This window comes from Syngnathoides biaculeatus, chromosome 12 (assembly GCF_019802595.1).
Source record: "Syngnathoides biaculeatus isolate LvHL_M chromosome 12, ASM1980259v1, whole genome shotgun sequence".
Taxonomy (NCBI): domain Eukaryota; kingdom Metazoa; phylum Chordata; class Actinopteri; order Syngnathiformes; family Syngnathidae; genus Syngnathoides; species Syngnathoides biaculeatus.
In genome coordinates, this window is record NC_084651.1 from 25,444,818 (window position 1) to 25,463,993 (window position 19,176).

Consider the following 19,176-nt stretch of genomic DNA (forward strand, 5'->3'; position numbering starts at 1 on the left):
GCTCTTCTTTCTCTGGGGTTGAGGTCAGCTTGGTGGTTAAAAAGCTTCTTGGTGGGAGGACCCTGGGGGTGGATGAGATTCACCCGGAGTTCCTAAAGGCTCTGGATGTTGTAGGGCTGTCCTGGTTGACATGTCACTGCAACATCGCGTGGACATTGGGGACAGTGCCTCTGGATTGGCAGACTGGGGTGGTGTCCCCCTTTAAGAAGGTGATCGGAGGGTGTGTTCCAACTATAGGGGGATCACACTCCTCAGCCGCCCTGGTAAGGTCTATTCAGGGGTGCTGGAGAGGAGGGTCTGTCGGGAAGTCGAAGCTCGGATTCAAGAGGAGCAGTGTGGTTTTTGTCCTGGCCATGGAACAGTGGACCAGCTCTACACCCTCGGCAAGGTCCTCGAGAGTGCATGAGAGTTTGACCAACCAGTTTACATGTGTTTTGTGGACTTGGAGAAGTGTTTGACCGTGTTCCTCAGGGAGTCTTGTGGGGGGGTATGGAATGTCAAACCCCCTGATATGACCCGTTCAATCCTTGTACGACTGCTGTCAGAGTTTGATCCGCATTGCCAGCAATTAGTCGGACTCGTTTCCAGTGAGGGTTGGACTCCGCCAAGGCTGCCCTTTGTCACCGATTTTGTTCGTAGCTTTTATGGAAAGAATCCTTTGGCGCGGCCGAGGTGTAAAGTGTGTCTGGTTTGGTAACCTCGGTGTAGCATCTCTGGTCTTTGCAACAATGTGGTTCTGTTGGCTCCATCTAGCCGTGATCTTCATCTCTCACTGGAGCGGTTCACAGCCGAATGTGAAACGGCTGGGATGAGGATCATCACCTCCAAATGTCAGACCATGGTCCTCAGTTGGAAAAGGGTGGCATGCCCTCTCTAGGTTGGGGATGAGACTAAACTATGTCTCTCGGCTGGCTTGGGAACGCCTCGGGATCCTTCCGGAAGAGCTGGAAGAAGTGGCTGGGGAAAGGGAAGTCTGGGTGTCCCTGGTGAAGCTACTTCCCCCACGACCCAACCCAGAAAATCGGTAGAAAATGAATGGAATAATGGATGGACAGATGGATGGACTTATGTCAGAGGATGGACCGGGACCATATGTTTTATTATGGGGGGGCGATTCCAACCGACACAGCGTGTAAAAGCCATTTTGAAATGACTGAGCAGTGACAGTCCTGACATTTGGACAAACAGTGACTATCATCTTGTGGCCAACAGTCAGCTGTGGACTTCCCTTGAAATTAAGGACAAAGGCAAGTTGTGGACTTTCAGCCAATTGTAAACATTCTCCAAGTTTAGGACACCTTTGGTGTTAATCTTTGTAGTCACGGGAACTTCAAAGCTTTGCTTAATTTTTATTCTAATTACCCACAATTGAATGATTTGGTGCATAAATACATGATATGACCCCTTTTTTTTAAAAAAAACCTTGGATGAGGATGGGTATGGACAGAGCTTTTTATCAATCTGCTGCTTTCGGACAAGTAAACATGTGCACAGACGCCACACTGCCTTTTTGACATTTCTGGAATATTCACTGGAAATAACATTCACCTTTTTGGAACAACATTTTTTTTTTTTTTAAATAGCTCACACACCTACCTGTCATTTGGAACCCACAAAGCTCTTGTCCTTTGCACCTGTGGAATAAATTTTTCATGATGCATTGGGTCTTTTGGAAACGTTTGAAGAGTGAATCCATCCTAACGAGTTTGAGCAAAATCCAGCATCACGAGTCGGCATTTTCGGTAATATGCAGAAAAACCAGGTAATTTCTCACCGGTACAAGAGGTAAAGACACTCGACTCCGCTGCTGTAGCTGTTTGCAAAATACGTCTCTTCTGGCTTCTTCTTCAACCCAAAACCCTGGAGCGTTTTCATGGTGCTTTAAGAAAAAATTGATATATGGCAACATTCAGACATGCTGTGAACAAACGAATGAATCCATTCTGACTATTTATTTTTATTAACAACATACTAAATTTCATGTTTTAAGTGTCAGTGGAACTTTAAAAAACATGGTGAAGCCCAGATGATGTCATGGCTTTTGAAACTCCTGATAGGGTCACTGACATGAGTTAATTGACAGCACACCTGGGGATGCATTTATTTAAGGCCACACCTCAAACACTCTTTTTCATTGTTTGAATTAATGGAAAAATGAAAAGGAATAGGCCCCACATTTCTGGCTCACCCTTGGGTGCAATTTCCAGATGCTTGAAGGTGTCACATTCATCTGTTCAAGCAATTATATGTTAAGTATAAATGATGTGTATTTTCCCCCTTGTGTCTGGCCAGCAGAACAGAGGAAGCACTCCCGGAGACCAATGTTTATTATTTATTAAGAGGTGTCACAGCTGAAAGCTACAAGTCAGATGATGCGTTGTGTTGGAGAGACAGAAAAAAAGATGTATCCCACGTGTTTCTCCTGGGGACTCCCCCTTCTCCCCCTCACCTATGGAAAGTATCCCCGCTTTTGGCAGCGGGGAGTCTTTTGGGATTATATACCTGGGTGTAATAAACCAATAAATGCAGATCTGTAACCAGGACCCCTAGGAATAATGGGCCAAGGGCCAAATCTGGCCTGGCACATGATTTTATGTGACCTGTGAAAGCAAACTTTTTGCATTGACTTCATAGTTCTTGCTAAAATGCTAAAACTGCTAATTGTGGTCACTTTTCAAAATCTTTTTTTTTTGCCAGTCCTCACTAGTTGTCATCTGGTGGCACGGTGAAACAGCTGGAAAGCAATGGCCTTGCAGTTCTGAGGTCTCGGGTTCAATCCCGGACCCGCCTGTGTGGAGTTTGCATTCTCCGGGAACACCGGTTTCCACCCACATCCCAAAACCATGCAAAAATAATTGGACACTCTAAATTGCCCCGAGGTGTGATTGTGAGTGTGACTGTTTGTCTCTTTGTGCCCTGCGATTGGCCAGCAACCAGTTCAGGGTGTACCCTGCCTCCTGTCTTTTGACAGCTGGCATAGGCTCCAGCACTCCCCGCGACCCTTGTGAGGATAAGCGGCAAAAGAAATGAATGGATAGTTGTCAGCTTTTTTTTTTTTTACTGATTTCAAAAGTGTGCCTCAATTTGTAGTGTGTATGTTATAGTACATCATACATTTATATAGGGTTCACCGTCACAACAGCTCTCCGAGGGAAACAATAACCACAATGTGGCAAGTGATGAAAATGACACCTGCAATAAATACTCTACAAATTGATTTGCTGCAGCTATGTTCAATCACCAGGAAGACCAAATTGCTTGTGGTTATGGTGTTCATGGAATAAAACTGAAGATAGAATTATAAAAAATGTTTAAAAACTAGATGAAAGTAAATAATTGCTCAAATTCTTCTGCTTGGTCACATTTGCATGGCCAGTTCATAGGTCTTAATCATAAATGCTCAGCGGGCCAAATAAAAATTCCCACATGCCAGTCATCATATTTTTTCATCTAGTACAATCCATCCAGGCGGCACGGTTGAGCAACTGGTTCAAGTGTTACCTCACATTTCTGAGGTCCGGGGCACAAATACAGGCTGCACCTGTGTGGACTGCATGTTCTCCTCTTCGGTCTTGGCTAACAAAACACTGTACACTGTCTGCTCCATCTTTGTTGGAAACCAGTACAGCACTGATGCACTACCTTAAAAATCAATTAGTTGAGTCGACTCCTTTTTCCTCTGTAGTACTATGATGAAACAAGCCCCCTTCTTTCAGAATAGTCAGATCTATCACCATCTCACGCAACGCAAAACAAACAAAGAAAAAACAATGTTCACTTAAACAGCTTTTTTTTTTAACGCAAAAAACTAATAGACAACATATTTACAGAGTAAAATGTATTTATTAAGTCACTTTGGACAGAGGCAAAAATAAGGAGCTCCTGGTCACAAAAATGGATCACAGAAAATCACAAAGAGCAGAACTATCAAAAACACAATGTACCGATGTACAGAATACTTTGAAAGTCTATAGTGGTTTTTAACAGCAGATTGTCCCAGAAATAAATGGAAGACTTTAACATGCAGAATAAATGAGGGAACACACGTCTATTAATATATACACAATTGTAATCATCACAAAAATAGGATACGTACTGTATATCCAAATATATCTGGGGGACCTGAAAAAAAAAATTGGGCACCAATGTTTTCACGTTAAAATCAAAAAGTGTGAAGAGGTTCATTGTGCACTTTCTGTTCAATTCCTTCATCTAAATTTCCACAACTAACGATATATCGATGAAAGAGCAATTGTCTTTTGTGACCTCACTGAGCCAAAAGAGCATTTCAACAGTATATGCAGAAAATACAAAAAGTCCACACCTCTGGCCTGATGACTTTTTTGATATCAAAAATGAGACCAAGGAAAATAATTTCAAAACTTTTGCTACCCTTAATGTGACCTATAACATGTACAATCTAATTAAAACAAAATATATAAAAATCTTTTTCTTTTCCTTTCGGCGTGTCCCGGTTAATATTTGACAAAGTGAGTGAAAAGAAATCTTTATATTGGCCACTTTTTTTTTGTTTTTACATCACAAAATTGCCATTTTAATAGAGTGTGTTGACGATTTCTAGCCGCTGAATTGTCAAACTGATTTTTTTGTGCTTCATGTCAGTCACCAAACATCCTTTTATGTGTAAAAATAAAACCCGTGTTTAAGTCCAACATGAAATCAGACTTCATATTTTATGTCAATTAGGTTAATTATTAATACTATACTCAGCAAATAGAAATATTTAGGTTATCCTAATTGATTTGTCTCCATGTGCCCTGCGATTGGCTGGCAACCAGTTCAGGGTGTACCCTGCCTCCTGCCCGCTGACAGCTGGGATAGGCTCCAGCACTCCCGCAACCCTCGTGAGGGTAAGCAGCTCAGAAAATGAATGGATGAATCTTAAACAAAAATGTTTAAAGTGATTCCAAGTCTGAGGGCGAGGGGGGAAAAGCCTGTCTTTTTATGTAGTACATGTAAAATTCTGATTTCAACTGTACCTGTATTCAATCTTTTACTGAAATATGTCCATCCATCCATTTTCGAAACCACCCGTGGGTAACTATGGCCTATCCTAGCTGACTTTGGGAGAGAGGCGGGGTATACCCTGGACTGTTCACGAGTCAATTACGGGATTGACAGTCATAGACAAGCAAGACTCTGATTCTGATTTATGCTAACATTCAGATGTACGGACAAATCAGTCTTCAATTCACCTTAACATGCATGATTTTGGAATGTGAAAGGAAGCTTCAGTATGTGGAGAAAACCCACACAAGCAGAGAGGAGACATGCCAGCTCTACACAAGAGATTGAAACCTGACTACTGACTGTGAGGCAGAAAACATTTCAATCTTTTAAGAACATCAGCTATTCCTTTGACTGATTACAAGACTTTTAAATTCATAATTTATTTTGTACTTGTAGTTTTCACATAATTTTTATAATCTACAGAATGAGAATGAGGCTAATGAGACTTCTTTGGATTGATGTTCACGATGATTGGCCACGTAGTTCTCCACACAGCTCCTGCAGTTCTGTAACGAGCTGGTCGAGAACAGCAACATCATCTTGCAGGTCAGAATGGATCTGACCAGAGACCATGTCGGTGTGCATTTTCTGGTAGACAAGAAGAGAACGTTCAAACATTGCATGAAGGCGAGCAAATACCATGATTAACACAGGACTATACAGTAGATTGAAGCTCTGGCAGATCAACATACAGTGGTACCTCTATTTACGAAATTAATACGTTCCAGAAATCGTTTCATAATCAGATTTTTTTGTAAGTAGGAGTAAGTGCATTTTACATGCAAATAGCCTCATCAAGAGATCCTTTTTGAAAATACCCTGGAACTGTTTTAAAAGTAAGAACTTTCATTGGGGAAGGGTACCTTTGCTTTGGTGGCCAAGCCCCTCAAGCTGAGACGCGTTGAGGACAGTATTTGAAGAGCTTCTGCAGGATTGGTTTTCTTCTTGCTGCAACTGATGGTTACTGTGGAGAGAAAAAAAAAAAAGACAATGGAGGAAAACAGTGCGAGTCCCCATTTTTAAGAACAAAGGCGATGTTCAAAACTGTGGAAACTACAGAGGAATAAAGATGAGCCACATGAAGTTATGGGAAAGTGTAGTGGAGGAGAGACTCGGGTCAGAAGTAAGTATATGTGAGCAACAGTATAGTTTCATGCCTAGAAAGAGTACCACAGATGCATTTTTTTGACTTGAGGATGCTCGTGGAAAAGTACAGAGAGAGAGAAAGCCTATGACAGAGTACCAAGAGAGGAACTGTGGTACTGCATGCGCAAGTCTGGTGTGGCGGCGAAATATGTTAGAATAGTCCAGGATATGTATGAGAGTAGCAGAACGGCGATTAGATGTGCCGTTGGTGTGTCTTTTTAGATTTTAAGGTGAAGGTTGGACTGAATCAGGGTTCCATGCTGAGCCCCTTCCTGTTTGCGGTAGTAATGGATAGACTGACATCTATATATATATATCACGTGGCAGGGTGTTTTTACAAATGGACAAGTGTGCTACAGTTTTTGAAAAGAGACCCCATGAGAGGTACGTCGATTACATCAGTTTTATTTCTAACAATCCTTCATTGGCAATGTTTAAGGGATCACAATGCATGTCAATGTGTACTAATGTTAGCATTAGCCAGTGATAAATTTGCATAGTGGATGATCCCATTTGTTCTGTTTTGATGTTCTTTATTTCTGGTGCATAACTCTGATAAGCACATTAAAATGATGAAACTTCTTGAGTTAGTCACTACCCATACACATACCAGAACACACATTTCTCACACGCACGCACAATAGTAACTTTACTATTGGAAACCTGATGGTACTGGTGGTTATGTTAGAAGGCATTATTAAATATAAATTACTCCCTCCCCCTACACCCCCTCCCCCCCAAAAAAATATATACACACTAGGTAGACTAAAATCGGTTTAGAATTTTCATTAACTGAAACGGGACTCAACTATCACATTGAAATTACAAAAATTTTAACTTAACGTAATGAGCATATTCATCCCAAAAACAAACGACTAAAACAAACAGTGAAAAATAACACTGATTACACAAAGTCATCAGTGGACTTCATTTCAACAAGTGTAAGAAAAAAAAAGTGTTTTGTTGTTGGCTTTTCGTGACACTTGTTAAAGAAAATAGAGCACAGGTTAACAACATGATGTAAGGATCATCACCATGTGAATAAGTGAGCAAACGTTTTGCTGCTGTTGAGGAATGTTTAGCACTAGTACCATTTTAGTTGAGTAGAGTTAGTTTTAATGTCTTGATTAGGTCCCATTCTTAACTTGACAGAACTCTGAGAAAAAAGGACTTTGTATGGAAAAAATGTTAAGTGCCATTGCTCGTAAAGTTAATAAAGGTTTTATAATGGCAACAGATAATTCAAAATCTAATTAATTTTCATGGGAATTATTTTTATTTTTGACGATTTGAGATAGCACTGAGCGAGCGCTTCACAATTCTTTTGACCTTGAAAGAAGAATAGTGATTAATTTGTAGCACGATAGCTACAACAGGTAACCGAGTGGTGGCCCGAGATGTTTGTACTGGCCAGCATGGATGCTGTTACTTTTAGTTTGCATTAACCATAATCCAAAAATGCTCACATCACCTTAAATTCTATCTATAATTAATAATAGTATTCCGCTACAAGAAAGCACATTGTGTTAATGATTTCTCTCAATTATCAATGAATTGATAAGGGGGGGGATTCTGGATTCCCCCCAGAGTGTGATTGTGAGTGGGACTGTTGTCTGTCTCCAAGTGCCCTGCGATTTGCTGGCAATCAGTTCAGGGTGTCAACTGGGATTGGCCCCAGTAATCCCGCGACCCTCGTGAGGATAAGCAACTCAGAAAATGGATGGATTTAACAAGGTAGGAAACAAATATAAACACGCAACACTATAAATCTCTGGGTTTAAATTTTTAGACGACTACTTCTACGACATTCTGAGGAAATTACGTGTAGCATCAATGGTGAGTTTTTTTTTTTTTTTTTTTTTTCTTAGAGCAGGTCTCCTATGGGCACCATGTTGGTGACGCCTGACCTAATGTATACCGGTATTTGACCACATTATAATTTCAATTGATTATACAAAGGAACAGATAAGTGAATATATATCAGGATCCTGTGTTACGTAACAATGCCTTCACATCCTTCCAAAAAGTTAAAGCTGATCCAGTAGCTTTTTCTTTTTTTTTTTGCAAGGATGTATACATGTTCCAAAAATATATATCAGTGAAGTCAATTATCCCAACTATGCCATGAAATCAGTTTATGTATGGCAAGTGTTCTCACAAATTCTGCCACTGAAGTTACAATTGGCGCCCGGCGTAAAAATACATTGTCACATGGCAGAAAAAGGCAGACTCAGTTCTTGAAAGTACTGCAAGTTCAGTTAGAATGGCGTACTCACTTTCCCCCATCTTGATGGCTCTTTTGATCACTTCCTTAAAAAGGCCTGGCTTGTTTTCCCAGCCACCAGATTGAAGCTCACAGCGATAGGCCTTGGACAAGAACTGCAGTGCCTAAAACCCAAAATGGTCGTTATTCTTTGAAAAGAATGAAGGGGAGACTTTTTTTGTGTAGAAATGAAAAGAAACGCACACCGACCTTCTCATTCTCCTCTGCGTTGGAACTGTGGCCATCCTCATACAGCAAAGCATACTGCCGCCATATTTCAGGGTCGTTGCTGTGGTGAGAACTGATCCGGCCCATAAGTTCCCTTAGTTTGGGCTGCAATGATGCAGTCTCCTCACCTTGGCTGTCTGTCAACTTCTCAACAACAGCCCTCACTAGAATCTTAACAATCTGCAAAAGACAAAAACAGCTGGTACATACATTTGATTTGATTTGATACGCACAATTTACATAACTTGATATTATGCCAATGTGAAAAGACATCTGAAATTGCCGGGGTCAAAATACCAATGCACTGTATTTTTACATGTGCAATTGCAAAAAATAACTGACGCGCCTTCATGAAGGTATACAAATAGTAAAAACCGGTGACAGTCAATGGTCGGTACCATCAGACGCGTCATCCATTGAAGTTACATGTTTTATTAAAAGAATCAGATCACAGCAAGGGTGTCAAACTCAAATTCACAGTGGGGCAAAATTTTAAATTGAACAAAGCCGCGGGCAAAGGTTGAACAAACTAACCTTTTAATATGTAACCAAATAAGTGTGCAATACTTGTAATACCAGCGGGCCAGCTCTAATATCAATTTGAAATTGCCTCGTGGGCCAAATATAATTACACCGCGGGCCAGTTTGACACCTATGGATTACAGTATTTACATTCTCATTGGAACACCTTTTATTAAGAACAACTTTAAGTGTTTGCAAATGACAGACTTGTTTTAACTACACAAAAAAACTACATTGCTAACCAAACCTAGCCAACTATAAACTATAAGCCCGCTTCCAAATTAATTTCATTTATTTATTTTTTATCCACAACTATATCCCCGTCTGTTTTTCTTTGTGTAAAACAGAATTATTGCTGGCACAATATTCTATTGTAGTGCATGCTGACAACTGAATGATGCTCCCAAACAGTTTGACGGTGAACGTTATTTTGCTCCCTTGGTTTCTGTGCACTGTATTCTGTGCTTTCAGCCATTTTGAAGATGTGCCAAGGTGGACCTTGAACATTACTAACTGATTGATTAATCAATCTATTACATTGACTGATAGCTTCTGCTATGTCAGCTTTCTGGTGCATTACCAAGTGATTGTGGATTTTTCAAACTGACAGCAGAGAAGCATTCCTGTTGATGGCGAGCAGAACATTGTCGATGAGAATTTTAACTTGTTTTGGGTTTGATTTGTTTACCAGTGTCGGCTAGTTCCTCTTCCATGTGGAGCTCTCCCCCAATTAAATACTGATCCCGATTCCCAATTTACATCGCCGTACAATTTTAACTGGTTTCAAATGGCTTAAGCTGAATGTGGTGCTTGAGGAAGTCCAGCTTCCATTCTATCCACACGTTTCCTTCTGTAAACTCGCTTTCCAACAAATTTTTCAGATCAGACCTTTCTTGCTTGAAACAGAGAATCTTGACCGGTTTCAAAGCTCTTTCTTCTATTTGCATACACTCCAGCACCGGGGGCAAACATAAGCAGCGTGTCTTGCTCGTCTTCGCTTTACTATGGCGAGGGCGCTTTGCTAACTCAACACCGGTGGTGGGCGGCGCATAAGGACGCTGTCATTGTAAACATTGTTTGACGGACTGTGTAAGTATGTATGTATCTATGTGAATTGGATGCAGCCAGTCACTGCTCACTCATTGAATCTCATTACAAAATGGCACAAACTGAATAGTTGTATGTTATGGAGTATTGTGTTTTCAATTTGGGCTGTGTTTTTATTTTATTTTTTGTGCGCAACGCAGAATGTCTGTGCGCAGAGACCACATCATCAATGCACCATTGCGCACGTGTGCAACTTAGAGGTAACAATGGTAACAGTCCCCTTGAATCTCTGGAGTTGTCCACGGTGAGAGGTACCTCAGGACCGGGACAAGTTGCTGTGATTGATGGAACAATGAATTGTGCTGTGTTGGTTTAGGGTCAGGGGGCAATTTTTCCATAGAGGGTCAGAAAGGCTTGAATTTTTTTTTGTGCGTTAATAAACTGAATTGTCATTTGAAAACTACTTTTTGTTTTTCTTTGGGTTGCCCCTGAGTGACATTAAAATTAGTTTGATGATTTGAAATCTTTGTGTGCGATACGCAAAAAATACAAAAAGAAATCAGAATGGGGGCGAATACTTTCTCACGACATTCCCCTCCATGAGTCGTTACCTTATTATGCCAGAGGAGTTTGTTTCCCAGTGATCCTACAAGCTATATTGTCTAGAGTTCCATGCCTCTGGTAGGGTCATCCATGGTAAAAAGGTCCAGGGAGGGACCAGACAAATAAACCCCAATGAAGTGTAAAACTAAAGGATTGAATTTTCCCTTGCCTGGACATGGGCTAACAGGACCCCCCTCTAGAGTCAGACCTGGAGGTGGGGTTTGAAGGTGAACGTCTGGTGGCCGGGCCTGCAGCCATGGGACTCGGACGGGTGGAGCACAAAATGATAATGTGGGTCCCCCTTCCCATTGACTCACCACCTGTGAGAGGGGCCATAGGGTTTAGGTGCAGTGTGACCTGGGCAGTGATCTGATACCCAGCTACAGATTTTGGCTTTGGGGACATAGAATGTCACCTCGATGGCAGGGAAGGAGCCCGAGCTGGAGTGTGAGGTCGAGAAGTTCTGACTAGATATAATCGGGGTCGTCTCCACACACGGCTTGGGTACGGTAACCAGTCCTTATGAAAGGTGTTTGACTCTGTCCCTATCTGGAGCTGCCCACGGTGAGAGGCGCCAAGCAGGTGTGGGTATACTTATTGTTCCCCGTGGGGGTTCACCTCAGTGGAGGACAGGGTAACCTTCCGCCTTCTGGTGGGGGGATGGGGCCTGACAGTAGTTCAGAGTACCCATCTTTTTTGGAGTCCTGAGAAGGAGTGCTGGAGAGTGCTCCCGCAGGGCACTAAATTGTTCTGCTGGAGGACTTCAGTGAGATCTGGATGAGCGTGATTGGGAACTACCCCCCCTCCCCAAATACACACACACCCAGATGAGAACCTGAGCTGTGTTTTGTGATTGGACTTCTGTGCTCATTATGAATTGTTGATAAAGACCATGTTCAAGCAAAAGGTTATCCACAAGGCCACTTGGCACCAAGACACCCTTGGTCGTAGTTCGATGATTGACTTTGTGTCATCGGATTTGTGACACCATGTCTTGGACACTTGGGCGAAGAGCGGGGTGGAGCAGTCAACAGATCACAGGTGAGGGAAGATTGTGGGGGAAGATACCAATCTGTCCTGGCAGGCCCAAACGTATGGTGATGGTCTACTGGGAACGGATGGCAGAATCCCCGGTCAGAAGGAGTTTCAACTCTCACTTATGAAAGAAATTTGCTCATGTTCTGGGGGAGGCGAGGGACATTAATTCCGAGTGGACGATGTTCCACATCTCTGTAGCCAACGCGGCAGACCAGAGCTCTGGCTGTAAGGCTGTCGATGCCTGTTGTGGCGGCAATCCCCAAACCTCTTGGTGGACATCAACGGTGAAGGAAGCCGTCAAGCCTGTAGGACTCCTGAGCCAGCTTACGAGTACCGGCTGGGCAAGCGGAATGGAGCTTTGGTGGTCACTGAACCAAACATTTGGGCATGGGAGGAGTTTGGTGAGGCCATGGAGAAAGACTTCCAGACAGCTTTAAGTAAATTATGGTCCACCATCCGCATCTCAGGAGGGGAAAGCAGTGCACCGTCAAGTGAGAATGGGTGCTGCTGACCTCAACTCAGGACGTTGTGAGTCTGTGGGGGGGAATATGTTAAAGACCTCCGCAATTCCACAGACATGCCTTCCCATGAGGAAGCAAAGTCTGGGTTATTTTGAGGCGGGCTCTTCAATCTCTACGGTTGAGGTCACCGAGGTGGGGAATAAGCTCCTAGGTAGCAAGGCCCCAGAATTGGATGAGATTCGCCCGGAGTTCCTAGATGGTCATGATGATATTTTTGTCCGGGCTGTGGAACATTGGACCAGCTCTACACCCTCAGCAGGGTCCTCGAGGATCCAAGGAAGTTTGGCAAATCAGTCTCCATGTGTTTTGTGGACTTGGAGAAGGTGTTCAGCCGTGTTGCTAAGTGAGTCCTGTGTAGGGTGCTTCAGGAGTATGGGGTACCAAACACCCTGATATCGGCTGTTTGGTTCCTATACCAGTGTCAGAGTGTGGTCTGCATTGCTGACAGTAAGTCTCACTAGTTTCTTGTGAGGAATGGACTCTAAAAGGCTACCCTTGGTCACTGATTCTGTTGATAACTTTTATGGACAGAGTTTCTAGGTGGGAGGAGCCCAGAGACAAACCCCTGCTCCTCCGCATTGGTAGGCATCTGATTTGGATGCCTCCCGGCTGCCTCCCTGGTGAGGTGTTCGGGGCAATTCTAACAGGAAGGAGATCCAGGAAATGCTGGGGAAACTACATTTCTCGGCTCGACTGGGAACACTGAGATATCCACGGAAGAGATGGATAAAGTGCCCGGGGAAAGGGAAGTCTGGGCATCCCTGTTAAAGCTACTGCCCCTGAGACCCAACCTCGGATGAGTGTTAGAAGATGAATGAATGAATATACATAGACATACACACACAGTAAATTTTGCATTCTGTTTTATTATATTGTGAAAGATGGTGATTGTCATTCACTGCCAAGAGGTGGAACCTCAACTACTGTTCTTTACTACTGTAGTGTGTGTGATGGAATCTCTAATCATCGCATCTATTGATATTATCCAGGGGAGCCAATTATTATGACTCTGTTGAGGAACAATTGGAAGACTAACTGTATTACACATCTTCATTGGCCACACGCATGTGCATGACCGATTGTGCCAGCCCATGGCATTTCTAACCATGCCATTGGATGTGTTGAAAAAATTACACTAGACAATGTTAAATGACTCTTCATGTTAAGGGTTGTGTTTTTTTATTTACCTGGATGTCCTTGTATTTGTCCCTGAGATCCATCAGACGATGGTAGGCCTTGATGGCTTCAGCGAAGGCACCGATGTCAACACAAACAACAACAAAATTCTCCCATATCTGCCAATGTTCGTAGTTGCACTTGAGGGCTTCCTGGAGGGTGCGGAAGGCTTTTTTTCTTGGTGAAAAAATGTCAAAGAACAAACCATTTTCAATTTTGCAAGTAAAAAGTTATATTTCATTTCCACATTTAATTGAGAAGTTACTCTCAATACAAAGTACTTCCATTTATTATGTTGTTGCAATCAAAAAATACTTCAGTTTTCGTATGGTTTTCAAGGTTGACCATACTTTCGAGGTGACAGTGCGTATCGGTAAATAAGCCACGCCTACTTCGTTTAGCATTCCCCCCCCGCTCGTATATCACTGGACCACACGTCGCGGGTATAGACCGTCCGTATATGGTGAAATTAGATATTCACACAGAAAGACTTTGTAAATGTTTATTTTTCCAAACACTGACTAACACGGCTCAAACACAAATAGCATTGTTTTTATTCCCCTTCTACCTGTTCACTCAAGTAACTGTAGTCGACATCTTCAGTATCGTTGTTGAAGAGCCTCATAAAGTCTCCATTATACACAATATCAGTCTTTCAGTCGCTCTCAATTTTCACCTTGATTTAATGGTGAATGTGTGTGTTCCTTACTTAGCAGTCCAGCCTTTTAATCGGTTGGTGATGACTATTTCTTTCAAACTCCTTCACGCCTTTAAGATCAACTCGCAGACCTCAGAAAAGGATGACCTTCACATGCGGCCAGCTTTGTGAAAGATTCTAAATGAATTAAATCCAAAATATACATTTTGCGTTCTAAAACTCAAGGAGGCATCTGCACGTGCCCACACCTTAGAGCATTATAGGGAACGGCATGTTTTACAAACAAGTTTTTGTTGTACTTTTAGACATCACCCCAAAAATCACGTGTGTATATATATATATATATATATATATATATGTGTGTGTGTGTGTGTGTGTGTGTGTGTGTGTGTGTGTATATATATATATATATATATATATATATATATATATATATATATATATATATATATATACACATATATACATACACACACACACAAACGCATAATTAGCCATATCATTAAATATGCTGTCTCACAGTGCTGGAAAAAAAGGTAGGGGCTTGTCATCCAGAAAATACAGTACCAAAGTAAATATATATTTTTTTGTAGTGACATAGAAAGGTCTCATCTCAGAAGTGTTGGGCATCGAGGATCGAGAACCAATTGGAACCAGAAGTTACTTCCCAGTTCTCCCGGAATTATTTAAATCCAGTTTCTATGCTTAATAGCCACCAACCACAAAGAAGAAAGTGTGGCAAAAACCAACGAAGAAGAATATGGAAGAAGACCCATTTGTGCCAAATGACGAGGGCAAACCAAAGTCTGTTTGGACTATGTTAATAGTAATAATTGGAGTCTTGAAGTCTTATTCGGGCCGTGTTTTTCAGCTCATTGTCATGTTGGCATAACCAAATTTCAAACCTCTATTTGGGGGAAGGAAATTGCTCCCCAAAATCTCGCAATACATACTCCCAGTCATCCTTTTCTTAATACAGTGCAGTCGTCCTGTCCCATGTGTATAAAAACACCCCCAAAGCATGATGCTTCCACCTTCATGCTTCACAGTAGGGACTGTGTTTTTGGGATAGTATTCCTCATTCTTCCTCCTCCAAACACAGAGAGTGGAATGAAAAAGTTCTATTTTGGTCGCCTCTGACCACATACCTTTCTCCCAAGACTCCTCTGGATCATCCAAATGGTCATGGACGTGTGGTGATTTAAGCAGTGGAACCTTCCGTGCAATGCATGATTTTAAACCATGACGTCTTAGTGTATTATGCACGGTAACCTTGGAAACTGTGGTGCCAGCTCTCTTTTGGTTATTGACCAGTTCCTACTGTGAAGTTTTGTGTTGATTTCTCACCTTTTTTAGGATCATTGATACACCAAGAGGGCTCTTCCTTGGAGCCCCAGTCTGAGGGAGGTGGACAGTCATGTTTACCTTCTTAATAATTGCTCCAACAGTTTCCCCATAGCTCTTTCCAATCTTGTGGAGGTCTACAATTTTTTCTTGTGTCCTTGGACAGCTCTTTGGTCATAGCCATGTTAGTAGTTGGAGTCTTACTGATTTTGTGGGGTGGACAGGTGTCTTTATGCAGCTAAGGATGTCAAACAGGTGCTTCTAATTTAGAATATTAAGTGGAATGTAGGTTGACTTTTTAGAGGCGGACTAAAAGTCTTTGAGGGCCAGAATATTTGCTGACTGGCAGTTCCTCAAATACATATTTGCAGAAGTAACACAAATTACAAGCAATACAAATGATAAAAAAGTCATATATTGTGATTTCTGGATTTTTTTTTCAAGATAGTCTCTCACAGTGGAAATGCACCTAAGATGAATATTTCAGACCCCTCCAAGATTTCAATGTGGGAGAACTTAAAAAAAAAAATAAAAAAAAAAAATAAAAAAAAAATCACAGGGTGTTCAAATAGTTGTTTTCCGCAATATATATTTGTGGATTTTAAAAGAGTGAATCACTGATATATTTGCAGCTTTGAAAAAATGCAAAACATATATGCCAACACTGAGGCAACTAACAAGTCAAATAGTGGGTTGCACTTTTCCACTGTTCCTTTAGCATTTATTTTTGTCTTTAAACCAACAAGAACCCAAGACAGACAAAAAAACTTAACATTGAACGAAAATTTCATGAAGGTCAAACAACTTTACATCACAATGAATTGGGACAAAATTCACCGTCTCACAATATCACAAACACTAATCTTGTTTGGGTAGGTAAAGCAATCAACATTCTATAGTGTTTGTTTTCATTTATTACTTTTTTTGTGTCAAAATGCTGAGTTCCATTGTGTATAATAAAATAAAAGCCTACTATACATGCTTAAAAGAGGAAGTTGAGTTAAAACCTGCACACAAACTATACAATGTGATAAAACAGTCAGAAATAAATATTTTAACAGTGCTATAATTAACTTTTTGCAGAAAATTATTACATGTATGTCAACTGGGTTACTTGCACACAAATTGCCTTTCAGTTCTTATGTTTGATATTGATACTGATTAAAAAGAACCCCAAGTCACATGTTCATTCCAGTTTATGCTTTGGGCAACAAAGAAAAAGGATGTTCTTAATTTGGACACCCTTTATTTAATCCATGCAAACATTAGAAAATAGGAATCGAGAATAGTTTTGAACCAGGATTCAAATGAGGAAGCGGACTTGGGACAGGAATTGCTCAAAATTCAACGAGGCCCAACTCTACATACAAGTGTCAAATTGATCTATTCTTACAAACAAATAAGCAAGCAATTCAATTACAACTGTAGTGGATATCACTTACTTATTTCGCAGGCGAATGTATGCTGTAGAGAGATTGTTCCATGCTTCTGCATTCTACAAAAAACAAAGGAAAAGTGAGCAGATCTGTGAAGGCAATATGCTAGTTTCTACAATATCCCACAGATAGTTTGAAAGTGACGTGTGTGTGTATACGGCACGCTGTTTGTTTTGAGAAGTATATTGTATTCATTCATTCAAACTTAAGTTTAAACAATCATTCAGGTTCTAAGAGTTAAGAGATAACGACACACACAACCAGATATTAGCAATATACACTCCCAAATTTATAACTATTAACAATTTTGAAAATTTTACATTGGCCCGACTGCCGTGGCACTTGAACAGCAAAATATAGATCCACCAGCCAAGACAACATGACCACTTGTACTAGATAATAGGGCTGGGTTATATGACCTAAAATCATGATCGTGTGGACATTGGGGACAGTGTCTCTGGATTGCCAGACTGGGGTGGTGGTCCCCCTTTTTAAGAAGGGACCGGAGGGTGTGTTCCAACTATAGGGGGATCACACTCTTCAGCCTCCCTGGTGAGGTCTATTCAGGGGTCCTGGAGAGCAGGGTCTGTCGGGAAGTCGAATCTCGTATTTAGGAGGAGCAATGTGGTTTTCGTCCTGGCCATGGAACAGTGGACCAGCTCTACACCCTCGGCAAGGTCCTCGAGGGTGCATGGGAGTTTGACCAAGCAGTTTACATGTGTTTTGTGGACTTGGAGAAGGCGTTTGACTGTTTCCCTCAGGGAGTCTTGTGGAGGTTTCTTAAGGGTTATGGGGTACCAAACCCCCTGATATAAGCTGTTCAATCCCTATACGACCCCTATCAGAGTTTGATCCGCATTGCTGGCAAATAGACTCGTTTCCGGTGAGAGTTAAACTCCTCAGCCTCAGGTCTATTGAGGGGTGCTGGAGAGGAGGGTCTTTTGGAAGTCGAATCTCAGCAATGTAGTTTTCGTTCTGTCCATGGAACAGTTAACCAGCTCGATACCCTCGGCAGGATCCTCGTGGGTGCATGGGATTTCGCTCAACCAGTCTACATGTGGACTCGGAGTCGAGCTGCTGCTCCTTCACATTGAGAGGAGCCAGATGAGGTGGTTGGGGCATCTGATTTGAATGCTTCCCTAGTGAGGTGTTCAGAGCATGTCCCACAGGAAAGAAACCCCAGGGATGACCCAGGAGACGCTGGAGAGACTGTCTCTTGGTTGGCCTGGGAACGCCTCAGAATCCCCCCGGAAGATCTGGATGAAGTGGCTGGGGAAAGGGAAGTCAGGCATCCCTACTGCCCCCGTGACCCAATGAATGGATGGATGGATGGATGGGTGAATAGTGACAGTGAATTCTGCGAACCTTTCCCCCGCTATTAGGCATCTTGGTATCATCAGTAGAAACAAATATGAATTCAAGTTTTTCAAACCTATTTTGGAAGAACTGGAGGCCATCTGTCCAAAGGTATAACCGCAAAAGAACATGGGTGTTGCAACAGACTGGCTTCTCTAGAAGAATATGCCTTCGGGGCGCTTGAAACAGATTAGGCTATTAACATGTGAAAGACGCTTCTACTTGCAAAAGAGTCATATTACGAAACAACTTCTGGAATGGATTTATTTCATAAATAGAGGTACCACTGTATTTTATTTGTGATAAGGGTCTTACAGCCATGCTATCTGGTCCCTCACCTAGGATCTGTGTGGCATGGGTGACCGTGTGAGGGGCATGAAGCACCAGACAATTTAGCTCCAAGGACCATTGGGACACACAAACCCACCACAATAAGGTGACGGCTCAAGGAGAAGATGTAATGGGTTGCTATTATGAAATTAAGGGTGCAATTAAAAAAAAAAAAACTTCTGAGCAAGCGTGGCAGAGAAAACGTCGGCCATAGAGTTCGCAATTGTATGATTATCTTTGAGTTCCGTCTCGCCGCTGTTGTGGAAGGTAGTTCAGTTGAGTTTATCCTTCGAGCGGTGAGTCAAGACAGGTTTACAGGGTTTCCCATGCGGGAGCCAAGCAGCCACGACCTTGTTGGAATCACTCAGTAAAGACAAGTCTGTAGGCTGAGGGAGCCTGTCTATGTTAGCCTGCAGTAGCTGGGCCAATTAAAGCATATAACAGTGAGGTAAGTTTGAAGTTTGAATGATCCTGCAT

The 19,176-nt window shown here is 42.0% G+C and overlaps 2 protein-coding genes across 10 annotated transcripts in view; both read right to left on the reverse strand.

Moving 5' to 3' along the window:
- ltbp1 (latent transforming growth factor beta binding protein 1) overlaps positions 1–1,978 on the reverse strand; it is a 183,492-nt gene extending 181,514 nt beyond the window's left edge. For 5 of the 8 annotated variants that reach the window (XM_061836278.1, XM_061836282.1, XM_061836279.1 and 2 more), the window contains exon 1: positions 1,775–1,967. In XM_061836278.1, the coding sequence (XP_061692262.1) occupies positions 1,775–1,875 (101 nt within the window). In that variant the 5' untranslated portion in view covers positions 1,876–1,967. Of the gene's footprint in view, positions 1–1,596; positions 1,617–1,774 lie in introns of those variants that run through there. The other 3 variants (XM_061836284.1, XM_061836283.1, XM_061836287.1) reach the window with 3 other exon arrangements.
- Positions 1,979–3,823: 1,845 nt separating this feature from the next.
- Positions 3,824–19,176, reverse strand: part of ttc27 (tetratricopeptide repeat domain 27) — a 78,959-nt gene continuing 63,606 nt past the window's right edge. For both annotated transcript variants that reach the window (XM_061837044.1, XM_061837043.1), the window contains exons 15-20: positions 17,020–17,072; positions 13,587–13,752; positions 8,651–8,848; positions 8,454–8,565; positions 5,895–5,995; positions 3,824–5,619 (exon numbers count right to left, since the gene is read on the reverse strand). In XM_061837044.1, coding sequence (XP_061693028.1) covers positions 5,494–5,619; positions 5,895–5,995; positions 8,454–8,565; positions 8,651–8,848; positions 13,587–13,752; positions 17,020–17,072 — 756 coding nt within the window. In that variant the 3' untranslated portion in view covers positions 3,824–5,493. The remainder of the gene's footprint in view (positions 5,620–5,894; positions 5,996–8,453; positions 8,566–8,650; positions 8,849–13,586; positions 13,753–17,019; positions 17,073–19,176) is intronic.